At 48.8% G+C, this 14,246-nt stretch overlaps 1 protein-coding gene across 2 annotated transcripts in view; it reads left to right on the top strand.

Moving 5' to 3' along the window:
* The first annotated feature begins 1,121 nt into the window (after window positions 1-1,121).
* Window positions 1,122-14,246, top strand: part of CNDP1 (carnosine dipeptidase 1) — a 35,770-nt gene continuing 22,645 nt past the window's right edge. The window contains exons 1-7 of one of the 2 annotated variants that reach the window (XM_064379017.1): window positions 1,122-1,193; window positions 1,324-1,531; window positions 1,624-1,776; window positions 7,611-7,736; window positions 10,803-10,952; window positions 12,345-12,507; window positions 13,552-13,640. In XM_064379017.1, the coding sequence (XP_064235087.1) occupies window positions 1,699-1,776; window positions 7,611-7,736; window positions 10,803-10,952; window positions 12,345-12,507; window positions 13,552-13,640 (606 nt within the window). In that variant the 5' untranslated portion in view covers window positions 1,122-1,193; window positions 1,324-1,531; window positions 1,624-1,698. Of the gene's footprint in view, window positions 1,194-1,323; window positions 1,777-7,610; window positions 7,737-10,802; window positions 10,953-12,344; window positions 12,508-13,551; window positions 13,641-14,246 lie in introns of both variants that reach the window. The other variant, XM_064379018.1, reaches the window with a different exon arrangement.

Raw genomic sequence — 14,246 nt, 5'->3', positions numbered from 1 at the left:
GCCTACAGGAAATCAACAGAATCCAGCACAGCCTGTTTTTGTTGTTTTTAAAAATCACGTGATGGTGAGATAAACTAGGCTAATAAAACATTCTTTTCTGTGCTATAACAAATTTATCAGAGCAGACCTAAGACAGAGCAACCTCTCTAAACCAGTCCCACAAGGACTCTAGACTACGGGTAAATAGAATTCTTGGCATCCAGGGTGACTGACCGGCACTGAGGTTTCTTACCCTAGATAGGGGCCTGGCTGATTGGCCATTGTGTGGACACCAAGGAGCCGCCCTTGGCCTGAGGTTTTGTGGGGGTGGAGGCAACAGCGCTTTCATTTTCCATTCTTTCTTCTGTTCAACACCCAAAATAAAACAGTGCAGACGTGGGGTTTCCCCACAGCACCCCTGCTCCATCCTCCTTTAGGGATGCCTGCTCCTCTCCTGGCAGAGACAGAAGTGTCCCTAGTTAAGGTATCCAGGGCCACTGTCAAGGCCTCGATCAGCTAAGCTCACAGGGCGTCCATCTCTCCAGTTGTTAGCGAGAGCTGGGAGAGAGGTGGAGGCGAAGCTCAGGCCCCTGTGGGAGGAGAAAGAAAAGAATGAGATGTTAAGACACTAAGAAGACTCAGGAAGTGCCCCGTAAACCTACTCCTAAAAGTTACGGTTTTAGAGAGAAAGCTCAGCACAGGGGCAGTTGGAACTTTTATTACAAATCTAAAAGTCTAAGAACAACCAGCTGAAATAAACACAAGCCTATGGAGCAAGTGGGGTTCCCCTCAGGGTCCCATAGCCAGTGGGAGCTTACCACCCTCAGCTGGCAACTGCCCACCCCTGCCAGAAAGACTCTCAGTCCAGGACTCACCCAAACCTCCCCCGCAACCCCCAGTGCAGCTTCCTGTTCTCCAGCTCCTCTTTCTTTTTTTTTTGCAAGGTCAAAAGCCAGGAACAACCTTTCTAAATCCCTAGATTTTCACTGGGTGATGAGAGTTCGGGTCTGTGTCCCTGCCAAATCTCATGTTGAGATGTGGTGCCAGTGTTGGCACTGGGCCTGGTGGGAGGTGTTTGGGTCATGCGGTGGGTTCCTCCTGGCTGGGCGCTGCCCTCACAATAGTGAGTTCTTGCTAGATCTGGTTATTTAAAAGTCTGTGGTGCTTGCTCTTGCCATAGGAGGCGCCTGCTCTCGGTTCATCCTATGCCATGGGTAAAAGCTCCTTGAGTCCTCCCCAGAAACTGCGCAGAGGCTGGCACCATGCCTTTCCAGCCTGCAGAACCATAAGCCAGTTACACGGTTTTTGTATCTTGGAAGTAAATAACTTGTTTTGATTTTACAGGTGAAGAGGTGAGAGGAACTCATCTCCAGATGAGACTTCGCTCTTGGACTTGGGACTTTGGAGTTAGCACTGGAATGAGTGAAGACTGGGGAACGGTTGGAAAGGCATTATTGAATTTTGCCATGTGAGAAGGACATGAGATTAGAAGGCCCAGCAGCAGAATGATGTCGTCTGGATGCGTGTCTGTGTCTGACTCTCGTGTTGAAATGTAATCCCCAGTGTTAGAGGTGGAGCCTGGTGGGAGGTGTTTGGGTGCTGTCCTTGCAGTAGCGAACTGATGCAAGATCTGGTTGTTTAAAGTGTGTGGCCCTTCTCCTGACCCTCTTGCACCTGCTCTGCCCACATGACGTGCCTGCTCCTGCTTCACCTTCTGCCATGAGTGAAAGTTCCTTGAAGCCTCCCCACAAGCTGAGCAGATGCTCGCACCATGCTTCCTGTGCAGCTTGCAGAACTGTGAGTCAATTCACCGTATCTTTTTTTAAATAAATTACACAGCCACAGGTATTTCTTTATTGCAATACAAGAAGAACAGCCTAGTACAGGTAAGTAGTTCAAGGTCAAGCGCGACTGTAATACAGAAAAACAAACAGAGGCATTGAGAACAGGAGAAAAGCGGACGGAGTCTCAGATCCCACTCAGATGGTGAAGGGGGATTCATGCCCAAAGTCAATGTCCGTGAATGGCAAATGGACAACAGCAGGCTGCCCCGCCCTGTGAGGAAAGGGGGGTGGAATCCATTCAGGGAGGGAGGATGAAGTTGTGCCCTTCCCTTTGTCAGACCCTTGCTGTCAGGGCCACACCATCAGGTCAGGGTGTCAGGTCAGTCTTTGATTGGAGACCAGGGCTAAGCTGCTCTTCCCGGCCAGAGGAGGTGGCTCCTGCTAAATCTGAACTATTCTTTCCTTACAACAATCACTGTTTTCCCTTTTATTTTCCCCGTAGCTTATTTCCTTCTTCCAATTTTCTTTTCTTTTTTTAAAATATATATATGTATATTTTATTGGACTTTAGGTTCTGGGGTACATGTGCAGAACATGCAGGATTGTTGCATAGGTACATACATGGCAATGTGGTTTGCTGCCTCCACGCCCCCCCGTCACCTATATCTGGCATTTCTCCCCATGTTATCCCTCCCCAACCTCCCTAACCCCTGCTGTCCCTCCCCTATTACCCCCGCAACAGACCGCAGTGTGTGATGCTCCCCTCCCTGTGTCCATGTGTTCTCATTGTTCAACACCCGCCTATGAGTGAGAACGTGTGGTTTGATTTTCTGTTCTTGTGTCAGTTTGCTGAGAATGATGGTTTCCAGATTCATCCATGTCCCTACAAAGGACACGAACTCATCATTTTTTTATGGCTGCATAATATTCCATGGTGTATATGTGCTACATTTTCCTTGTCCAGTCTATCATTGATGGGTATTTGGGTTGGTTCCAGGACTTTGCTATTGTAAACAGTGCCGCAATGAACATGTGTGTATGTGTCTTTATTTTTCACTGGAGAGGAACACCAAATAATTTTTTTTAATGGAACTTGCCTGAAGGAAAAATAAAAGCTCAAATGTTAATCTACAGATGGATCAATTGCAAAACAAAGTAGCCCCTGTTGTCTTGGAGAAGAGCCTTTATTGAAGCCTCCCTCTCACCTGAGCTCCCTTTCCACCCACCAGAGGCCGGAGGAGTCTCTCCCACTGGCTTCTTCTGCTGCCCCTTGCTCCTGGCTCCTGGCTCCGTCCCATAGAGCTGAGCTGGATCGGGCTTCAGTCTTCTGGGTGCAGGGCAGCCAGGGAGATCATGAGTGGCTCATCAGCACCACCTACTGGACTCAGTTCTTAATCAGCTCATGAATGGGCATTGCTCACCTTGACCTTGATTTTAACCACTGTGTAGCTTCCTCTATGACAGTCCTTATACTCAGTGTATTTGTGTTGCCAAATAGTGGTTGTAGCTATGATTTTTTTTTTTTCAGATGGAGTCTCGCTCTGTTGCCCAGGCTCAGGTGCAGTGGAGCAATCTCAGCTCACGGCAACCTCTGCCTCCCAGATTCAAAGGATTCTCCTGCCTCAGCCTCCCGAGTAGCTGGGACTACAGGCACGTGCTACCACGCCCAACTAATTTTTTGTATTTTTAGTAGAGATGGGCTTTCACCAGGTTGGCCAAGATGGTCTTCATCTCTTAACCTTGTGATTGGCCCACTTCGGCCTCCCAAAGTGCTGGGATTACAGGTGTGAGCCTCCACACCCAGCCTAGCTATGATTATTTTTATAATGACTGTATTGTGATATAATTCTTATACTTCACAACTGGCCCATTTAAAGTGTACAGTTTTAATGGTTTTTAATGGGTTTTAGTATATTCAGAATTGTATAACCATTGCCACAAATTGGTTTTATAACATTTTCATCACCCAAAAGACACCCCTATTCATTAGCACTCCCTTCCTGTTTTCCCAGTAGTAACCGACAATCTACTTTCTGTCTCTATGAATTTACCTCCTCGGGACTGTTATGTAAATGGAATCACCATACATGGCTGTTGTGTCTGGCTTATTTCACTTCGCACAATGTGTTTAAAGTTTGTGTACGTTGTAGCGTGTGTCAGTACTTCATTCCTTTTTATGTAAGATGAAAATCATTTTGTATTGCCAAATAATATCTCAGTGAGATATACCACGTTTTATTTATCCATTCATTCATTAATGAACATTTGTCTTGTTTCTGCCTTTTGGCTACTATGAATAATGCTGCTATAAATATCCATGTACCGGTTTTTGTGTGGACATATGTTTTCCCTTGTCTTGGATATGTACTCAAAAAGTAGAATTGCTGGGTCATATGGTGACTCTGTGTCTAATTGATTAAGTAACTTTCAGACTGTTTTCCACAGTGGCTGCACGCTTTTGTATTCCCACCAGCAGTACATGAAGGTTCCAATTTCTCTATATCTTTGACATAACTTGTTAGTATCTGGCTTTATAATTCTAGCCATCCAAGTGGGTAGAAAGTGGTATCTCATGTGGTTTGATTTGTGTTTTCCTGATGGTTAATGATGCTGAGTCTCTTTCCATGTGTTTATTGGCCATTTGTGTATTTTCTTTGAGGAAACATTTATTCAATTCCTTTACGCATTTTTAATTGGGCTATCTGTCTTTTATTACTGAACCATGTTTGTTATTTATAATCTCAACATAAGCCCTTTATCAAAAATATGATTTGCAATCCCCTCCACCTACATTCTATGGGTTATCTTTTCATTTTCTGGATGGTGTTCTTTGAAGCACAAATGTTTTTATTTTTCATGAAGTCCAATTTATACATCTTGTCTTTTGGTGTCATATCTAAGAAACCATCACCTAATCCAAAGGTAGGAAGACTTACAGTTTTTTTTTAAAGAGTTTTATGGTTTTAATACTTTCATTTAGGTATTTGATCATTTTGGGTTAGTTCTTATATATAATGTGAGAAACGGAGTGAAACTTTATCCTTTGCATGTAGACATTCAATTGTCCCAGCACCATTTATTGAAAAGACTATTTCTCCTCCATTGAATGATCTCCTCACCCTTGATGAAAATCGTTGATCATTAATGTGAGGATTTATTTCTTGATTTTTAGTTCTATTTGATTGATATGTATGTGTGTCCTTAAGCCAGTTCATTCTCCAGATTATGTGTAATTATTCTTAAACTTTATCATTTCCTCTCAATTATTCTCCAGCAAAATTCAGACTGTCTTATTAAAATGTTTTGATGCATTCTCCTACTCAAAAAGAGGAAACTTCCAGAGGTTAAAACTTCTGCCCTGAATGCCTGCCCTTCTCCAAGCTTACCCTTCCTCCCCATCAGAGTTCAGCACCAGTTTCTTCCCAGACGTTTCACAGCACATCTGACTGCTTTCCTGGCATCTGGTGAGCCCTCTGTCCACTCAGAGCCACACATTTTTTTATAGCTGTTTGGTTGGGTCCTCAGCCACTGTGAGGCTCGCACTCCCTGATGACAGTGGAGGAATTCAGGCTGAGAGGGGAACGCGAAGGAGCCATGCTGAAGCCTGGCAGGGCTGAACTTGGTGGTGGTCCTCCCGACTGTTCGGCCTGTGGTCTCCCCGTGATGCCACCCCAGCTGCACTGCTCTACGCGCATTCCCTCACCCAGCATTGGCTCTCTCTCTGCCACCTTGTTTTGTGAACACAGGTTCTCTGTGTTGGCTCAGATTTTATGCCCGCTGAATCCTAGCTGGAAAGTTCTTGAAGCCTGAACATCCCTGCAGCATTTCAGTGGTGATCTGACAGAAGGCAGAACAGCCTGGGAGTGGCTCTCCTGTTGGGCATGGGATGGACTGAGCCCAGGTGCTGAGTGACACTCTGGTTAGGGAGACACACTCTTTCTTGCTGTCTCGGACATTTTCAGCAGGACTAAACGTTTTGTTGGGGGTGAATTCCTAGAAGAGACAGAACACAGCTCCCCACGCACAAATTCATTCAGATGCACCACGCAGTGTGTTGGGGGTGGGGGCTCCTCAGTTTGGATGCTCCCCAGCTCACCTTTGCTCTGTGGGGGCTTGAGGCCAAGGGATGGACAGGGGCAGGGAGGAAGATTCAGCAGTGCATTTGGGAACAGATGAGAAGTGATGGAGGGGTCATGCATGGTGCCCGGACAAGGGAGGAGGGCTACCGGTAGAGGCAGGTGGGCTCCACCATGAAAGGCCTGGGGGTCATGGGGATGTTTGCTTTACCCCAAGGGCAATGGGACCTCTTGGAAGAGTTAAAACAGGGAGGCTTGCGATCTGCCCCACCTTTAAAAAGATCACCCAGGCTGCTTTGTGGAGAGTAATTTAGAGAAAATGATGACAATGACAGGTTGAAAAGTAAAATACTCAACCAACTGCTTTTCAAATAGCCTCGCAGATGCTCCATTGTAAAATAAGCAACATCGCGGGGGGGCATGTCTGTGATGAGCGTCCTCTCGCCGTGAGCACATCTGTCTCTCAAGGCCAGGGCGGCCTCCTCCACGTCTCAGGGATGGCTCTGAGACTTCACCAGCCTGGTTCCTCTGGTTCTCCCACAACCCCTGCTCACCTCCACCTATGGAAAGGTGGGCATTTAAAGAATCATAGATTAAAATATTCATCATTTTATAATGTAAAATAACCATTTAAAACAATAAAAGACGGGATTTTTGAGACAAAAATAACAGAGACAGTCTGGGTTAAATTCTCCCCTCCTTCCTCCTGCTGCAGGAAGTTGGGGTTGGCTTCTCAAGTGGAGCCCAGCTGGTCTCCTGGGGATAGCTGGTGGCTTTCCCAGCCAAGAACCTCATGTAGGGGGTCTGACCAAGGGCTATAGCCCCTGTGGCCCTTCCCGCCCTCGATCCCTCCCTCCTCTTCTCCAGCCACTGGTGCCTGGGGCTGCACTGGGGTGATGTGGCTGATGGCCCCTCCAGACATGCAGTTGACCCCTGGCCTGCTGCTGGCAGCTCCCACTCTAGACAGGGCTCTGGGGGGGCCTCTGTGAAGGGACGAGCATTGCCCACTTTGCCACGGGACCTTCCTGTTGGGGGTCAAGGAGGAATGCTGGTTCTTAGGCTCCCAAAGACACCCAGGTGGAGTCATCCCAGGTGTGGATGGGCTGGGAGATTGAGAAGGGGTCAGGGAGGAGAAAGGTGGGAGGAGACAGGGTTGTGGGTGGGTCTCTCAGAGACGGGGTTTCACCATGTTGGCCAGTTTGGTCTTCAACTCCTGACCTCAAATATCCGCCCACCTCGACCTCCCAAAATACTGGGATTACAGGCATGAACCACCAGCTCAGACGTTTCTCTTCCTTTCTTGTTAAAGTACTGTGACTTCAGGAGCCAGTGGAAAGAAACCCACAACACTGGATTTTAGGCATTGCTCAGAAATTCTTTTTTCTAACGCAGGGGCTCATCACGCATGGGAGACTTTTGGGCGTTTGTTTTCGGTTTTACCTCACTCTTCTCTCTCACAAAGATCGCCCTTCACTCCCAAGCTGCAGAATTGGCCTCCCTGAGGGCCAGGAGGAAACAGAATGACATTATTTAAAGATGAGCTTGTTCACTTGCTATCTGTCTTACCACAATTCTTTAGCATTGGAAATAAAGTGTTCGGGGAAAGACAGAGCGAAAAATACATGTCTGGTTCTGCCACCTTGTGTTATTTTACTCCGACTGACTGGAGGCAGCTGTGTGAGATAACTCACATTCTCGAGGAATTTGAAAGGTCCAAGTCCAGCAACGGGTGCTGATTTTCAGTTGTTCCTCTTGTGTCAAACCCTTCCAGGCTGCGTCGCTGCTGGCTGTGCTGCTGCTGCTGGAGGGAGGCATGTTCTCCTCGTCCTCCCCGCCCCCGACGCCGTTAGAGAAAGTCTTCCAGTACATTGACCTCCATCAGGATGAATTTGTGCAGGTAGGAGAAAGAAACTACGCACAGAAGTGTTGGATTATATCCTTCGGTGTTTGGGTGAGACAATGACTTGCTTGGAGATATGGATTTTTTTGCCTAATTCCATTTAAAATGCCTGTTGGGTTAAAAACCATCAGTATTCATGAGATGGATGGAAGAGATCCCTCCTAGCCATTCCTCCCGTAAAGGGCACTCTCTGCTCATATCCAGCACTTGGTTCAGGGCTGTCCATGCAGAGAGGACCAGCACCTCCGCTGAGCTCGTCTGCCCTGCTCCATCAGGTCGCCCATCCCTAATGCCACCTGACGTTACTATAAGGCCCACGCACGGCTGAGGAGCCCGGGAGCTCTGCAAAGTTCAACGGCAACATGGTTTGTTTGTAGCATGTGTGCAAGAGGCACTTTATCTCCTCCATTTATTTTTTATTTTATTTTATTTATCTATTTATTTGTTTATTTTGAGACAGAATCTCACTCTGTCACCCAGGCTGGAGTGCATTGGTGAGATCTCGGCTCACTGCAACCTCCCAGGTTCAGGTGATTCTCCTACCTCAGCCTTAGCCTCTCAAGTAGCTGGGATTACAGGCACCTGCCAACACACCCAGCTAAATTTTGTATTTTCTGAGTTGAGACAGGGTTTCACCATGTTGGGCAGGCTGGTTTTGAACTCCTGACCTCAAGGAATCCGCCCCCCTTGGCCTCCCAAAGTGCTGGCATTGCAGGCATGAGCCACTGCGCTTGGTCCTCTTTTTTTTTGTTATTATTTTTTGAGACAGGGTCTTGCTCCATCACCCAGGCTGGAGTGCAGTGGCACAAACACAGCTGACTGCAGCCTTGATATCCTGTGCTCAAGTGATCCTTCTGCCTCAGCCTCCCAAGTTTATAATCCTCCGCTTAATCCCTAATTCACCATATAGCGTCTGTACATATACAGGGTCCCGGGCAGGGGTAAAGTAGAGGGAGGGTGAGGAGGAATGGCAAAAAGAGGGAGGCCTGGGGAGCAGGAGGAGGCAGGAAGAGGAGCGGGAGAGCAGGAGGAGGAGCAGGAGACAGGAGGAGGAGCAGGAGACAGGAGGAGGAGCAGGAGAGCAGAGGGAGGAGGGGGAGAGCAGGGGGAGGAGCAGGAGACAGGAGGAGGAGCAGGAGAGCAGAGGGAGGAGGGGGAGAGCAGGGGGAGGAGCAGGAGACAGGAGGAGGAGTGGGAGAGCAGGGGGAGGAGGGGGAGAGCAGGGGGAGGAGCAGGAGACAGGAGGAGGAGCAGGAGACAGGAGGAGGAGCAGGAGAGCAGAGGGAGGAGGGGGAGAGCAGGGGGAGGAGCAGGAGACAGGAGGAGGAGCAGGAGAGCAGAGGGAGGAGGGGGAGAGCAGGGGGAGGAGCAGGAGACAGGAGGAGGAGTGGGAGAGCAGGAGGAGGAGCGGGGGAGCAGGGGGAGGAGCAGGAGACAGGAGGAGGAGTGGGAGAGCAGGGGGAGGAGGGGGAGAGCAGGGGGAGGAGGGGAAGAGCAGGGGGAGGAGCGGGAGACAGGAGGAGGAGCGGGAGAGCAGGAGGAGGAGGGGGAGAGCAGGGGGAGGAGGGGAGAGCAGGGGGAGGAGCGGGAGAGTGGGAGCTTGACGTAGCTGCTCACTCACCAGCTCCTCCCCACTCCCACTCTCCCAGGCTCTCTTGCCTACTCTGTGGCCATCTGGTCACCCTCTCCGTGAGCCTCCCACACGTGTGCACACTGGTGTGTTGTTGCCTGTGCTCACCAGACTAGATGTTCCTTGAGGTCCCCCTGGACTTTGTACCCCAAGCCCCCACCTCCTGTCTGGCGCAGGACCAGCATTCAGGAGACATTTGTTGGATCAATCAACCAAATTTAGGAAAACTATCATGCGATTAGGCTACAGGCACGAGGCTGAATGTCCAGCCCGCTGTTCCTAAATCTGACCCTCATGTAACCCTTCCTCTTACTGAAATATTAACCAGGCATCAATGCCTCTTTGCTGAGTGGGGTTTCCAGAATCGGTGGGTGGTGGGGATTTAATCCTGGTCCGGGCCTTTCAGCCAAAACATCTCCTCTTCCTAAGTCCCTCAAACATATCCACATCGACTGGACTTAGGGAGAAACCAGCAGCCTCTGCTCTGTAAATTCCAGTTTAAAATTATACAACACAATATTCCTTAGAGTTAAATAAGTGCCTTCATAATAACAATGAAAGTGCTACAACCAGGATAGAGAGATCAAACTCAAGTCAGGAAGAGAAGTCCAAGATCAGTCATTCAGAATATGTGTCGTTTTTCATAAAAATGCTGACTGTCTCGGTATGAGCCACTCTGGCTCCCACACGGGCGTGTGAATGGTCCTTCTTAGTGGTTCAGCGTCAGCAGCGCTGCTGGAGTGGCTGCCAGGCGCCAGGCGCCATGCTGAGTCTTTTGCACACGTTACCTCAGTGGTCCTCACCGTCACCCTATAGTTAGGTAGTGTTACTTTCTCATGCAGATGAGAGAACTCAGGCTGAGGGATGTTAAGGAATACACCCAAAGTCACACAGCAATGACAGGCTGTTTAAGCCCGAGGTCACAGTGCCTGTGGGATCCTAGAGGTGCAGAGAGGGTCAGGCCAGAGAATCTAAATGCAGAGCATGTCAGGAGGACCCTGCAGCCCAGTGAGGCCACTGTGGGTTCAATCACAGCCCGGAGGCCTCCATTTGTGGGAAGCCGGGAGTCCTGGAGAAAGCTGACAGCCCGCCAGCTGCTCAGTTCTTAATATTATTAGAAGCAGTGGGTAGGAACTTGCCCTTTTTTGCAGCCCTGGTGAACCCGGGGAGGGCCTGGCTGCCACCTCTCCTGCAGCCCGCCCTGCCTGATCTGTATTCACCAGGCATCGCTGGCCTCCGGGTTCCTGATTAAACCCCAGCTCTTCTGTCTGTTACTCTTGGACATCACAGTGCTCACTGGCACTGTCATGGGTCCTCAGGTCCTCCATCAACAGAAGAGCACCTGGGACTCGCTGTCTCCTGTGCTCCCCTTGCTCCCGCCCAGAGTGGATGTGGGACCCCCATGCTAATGCCCTGTTTGCTCTTCCTCCTAGATGCTGAAGGAGTGGGTGGCCATCGAGAGCGACTCTGTCCAGCCCGTGCCTCACTTCAGACAAGAGCTCTTTAGAATGATGGCCGTGGCTGCGGACATGCTGCAGCGCCTGGGGGCCCATGTGGCCTCGGTGGACATGGGTTCTCAGCAGGTGCTGTGGGGCTCCCTCCCACTGAGGGAGCTGACCCTTCTAGACATCAGTCATGCCTTCCTGGGGGTGGCAAGGGAGAGGCTCATTCTGATCCTCAACAAAACCCCCTGTAACCCCACTTCCCAATGAAGATGAAACATTCCACCTGGTCTCAGATGAGGCTGTGTTATTGTTTTCCAGTCATATCAGGACTCCAGGGGTTCGGTGGGCTTGTAGTAGCCAGTGCAGATGGCAAGTGAAGGTCACCTTATTATGGAAAGGACCCCCTTGTACTCTTCCCTTCCTGCACACATGATTCAAATCTCTCCTTTAAGAAAAGGAAATTGTCCTTTCCTTTAAATTCATATGCATCTTTCTTGAAGGGGCCATATCTAGAGCTGCATTTTTTTAAAAATCAGAACTATCTCCTAGAACTCCACTCCATCATAAATATCTTAAATATGAGCACCCGATGCACTTATTTTGGTGCTGAGGAACCTCAGGATCATCCACGTTTTCCAGGATTTGTCCACCTAATTTAATCCAGTTGTCATCTGCATTCTTACTGAAGAGCACATTCAGCTAATGATGCTAACTGTCAATGTGGACCTAAAGAAGCACTTCACTGGCCGGGCACGGTGGCTCACGCCTGTAATCCCAGCAATTTTGGAGGCTAAGGCGGGCGGATCTCCTGAGGTCAGGAGTTGGAGACCAGCCTGACCAACTTGGGGAAACTCTGTCTCTACTAAAAGTACAAAAATTAGCTGGGCGTGGTGGTGCATGCCTGCAGTCCCAGCTACTCGGGAGGCTGAGGCAGGAGAATCTCTTGAATCTGGGAGGCGGAGGTTGTGATGAGCCAAGGTGGCACCATTGCACTCCAGCCTGGATGACAGAGCGAGACTCCATCTCAAAAAAACAAAACAAAACATTTTACTTTTAATGAGGTTTTATACCATAATTAAAAGTGTCTCGGCTAGGCGCAATGTCTCACGCTTGAAGTCTCAGCACTTTGGGAGATCGAGGTGGGTGGATCATTGAGCCTGGGAGTTTGAGACCAGCCCGGGCAACATGGCAAAACCTGTCTCTACCAAAAATACAAAAAAGCCAGACATGGTGGTGAGTGTCTGTAGTCTCAACTACTTGGGAGGAGGCTGAGGTGGGAGAATCACTTGAGCCTGAGGGTGCACCACTGCACTCCTGCCTGGGCGATGGGAGTGAGGCCCTGTCTCCAACAGAAAAAAAAAAGTGTTTTATGAGACTCATTTTAGAGATGGAGAAACTGATGCTCAGAAAAATGATGTGGGCTCTCCAAGGACCCAGGGATAGCCTAGCCAGGACTCCTAATGTCATGTCTTTGAATTTTCTGAAAGAACAACACAGCCTTTTAAAAAATGATTCCTCATCATTCTGCAGCTGCCTGATGGTCAGAGTCTTCCAATACCTCCCGTCATCCTGGCCGAACTGGGGAACGATCCCACCAAAGCCACCGTGTGCTTCTATGGCCACCTGGACGTGCAGCCTGCCGACCGGGCTGATGGGTGGCTGACGGACCCCTACATGCTGACGGAGGTGGATGGTCAGTGGGGAGCCCGGGCTGCAGTGCAGTGCTGCCGTGCATGGACGGGGGCTTGCTTGCAAGATTGAAGGGGTGAAGATGCGGCTCTGTCCCTGGGCTTTGGGTCTCTCCCTGCCATTAAAAATGCATAGGCCAGGTGCAGTGGCTCACACATGTAATCCCAGCACTTTGGGAGGCTGAGGCAGGTGGCTTACTTGAGGTCAGGAGTTTGAGACTAGCCTGGCCAACATGGCAAAACCCCATCTGTACTAAAAATACAAAAAAATTAGCTAGGGATGGTGGTGGGTGCCTGTAATCCCAGCCACTTGGGAGAGTGAGGCAGGAGAATTGCTTGAACCTAGTAGGTGGAGGTTGCAGTGAGCTGAGATTGCATCACTGCACTCCAGCCTGGGCAATAGAGCAAGACTCCATCTAAAAAAAAAAAAAGAAAAGAATACAAGAGAGGCGGCTCTCAGAGTCTCCCGATTGGTTCATTGAGGCTGTTCTTCTGCATTTGTGAAAAAAAGCGATAAACCTCTGTGCATCTGGATGGAGGTTCTTGGGTTGTGAGGAAAGCAGTTGTCTGGGTCACATATTTTCTTTTTTAACAGTATTGAACGTAATTTGCATTTTATTAAAAAAAAAAGGTTAATAGAGATATACACGTATCTTTTTTTCATTCTTCTAATAACTGTAAAATCTCAAAATGAGAGGCTATGCCACATGGCATTCTGCAACAAATCCCCGGTGGGTCTCTTTGGTGAACTTGGATAAAATAGCTAATTTTTATTAAGGCCAGCAGGATCTGACTATTGCAAATTAGCTTATCTTATCTGATTAGCTGATGACTATACCATTTGTCAGGGAGGAGATCCAAGGATGTCTTATGTACAGTCTTATTTGTACATAAAAAATCAAACTTTGCAATTTCATAGCAAGATTTGTGCCTGGGATATTATTATATAAAGCACTGCTAACATTATTGCCCGTTAAACAACATTGGTTTTTAACTCACTTGGCAGAGGCGTCCACACTTCTCTGAACATTCTTCTTCCCTTTTTACAGGGAAACTTTACGGACGAGGAGCGACTGACAACAAAGGCCCTGTCTTGGCTTGGATCCATGCCGTGAGCGCTTTCCGAGCCCTGGAGCGAGTAGGTGGCAGCTGTGTCTGGGACAGAGGAAGGGGAGGATGGTAACTGCAACTTTCTCTGAGTTGTTTGCTGTGTCCTGAGCAACCTGCCTTCGGTCACCTACTCTCCCCAGCAGTCTTCGGAGGGTGTGCTACAATCGCGTCCATTTTACAGATAAGGAGAGTAAGGCTTGGGAAGGTCGGGGAACTCACCCAAAGTGGTGCAGCCAGTGGCAAGGCTGACACCTCAGGGACGGATTCCAGCCTGCACTGTTAACTGCGTTAAAAGACAGGACGCAGCCAAAGACACAACAAGCCTGTGGCCAAGCTGCTATCTGATGGGACTTGTCTTTCTTTCTTTAATCTTTATTTTATCTTGTCTTGTTTTTATCATCCCTTTCTTCTTATCACAAAGTATGATTTGCTAGCAGAGACACACACACATTTTAAAAATGTATCAGCTACTTTGCAAATGATCAAGATAGGAATCTCCATGACATTCCACAGGAATCCCTGAATCTCTTCCCTGAGAGCAAGGTGGTTCCCTTCAGATTTCCAAATAAGGGCGCTGGAGCGGAGGCAGGGGTACAGATTTGAGGAAGTGGGTCCCCTCCTTCCAGCCTCCACA

The sequence above is a fragment of the Aotus nancymaae genome, unplaced genomic scaffold, assembly GCF_030222135.1.
Source record: "Aotus nancymaae isolate 86718 unplaced genomic scaffold, 86718_ANA_hifiasm-v0.15.2.pri h1tg000020l, whole genome shotgun sequence".
In the NCBI taxonomy this organism is placed as follows: domain Eukaryota; kingdom Metazoa; phylum Chordata; class Mammalia; order Primates; family Aotidae; genus Aotus; species Aotus nancymaae.
The sequence above is the reverse complement of the archived record's forward strand: the minus strand, read 5'-3'. Positions and strand labels throughout refer to the sequence as shown.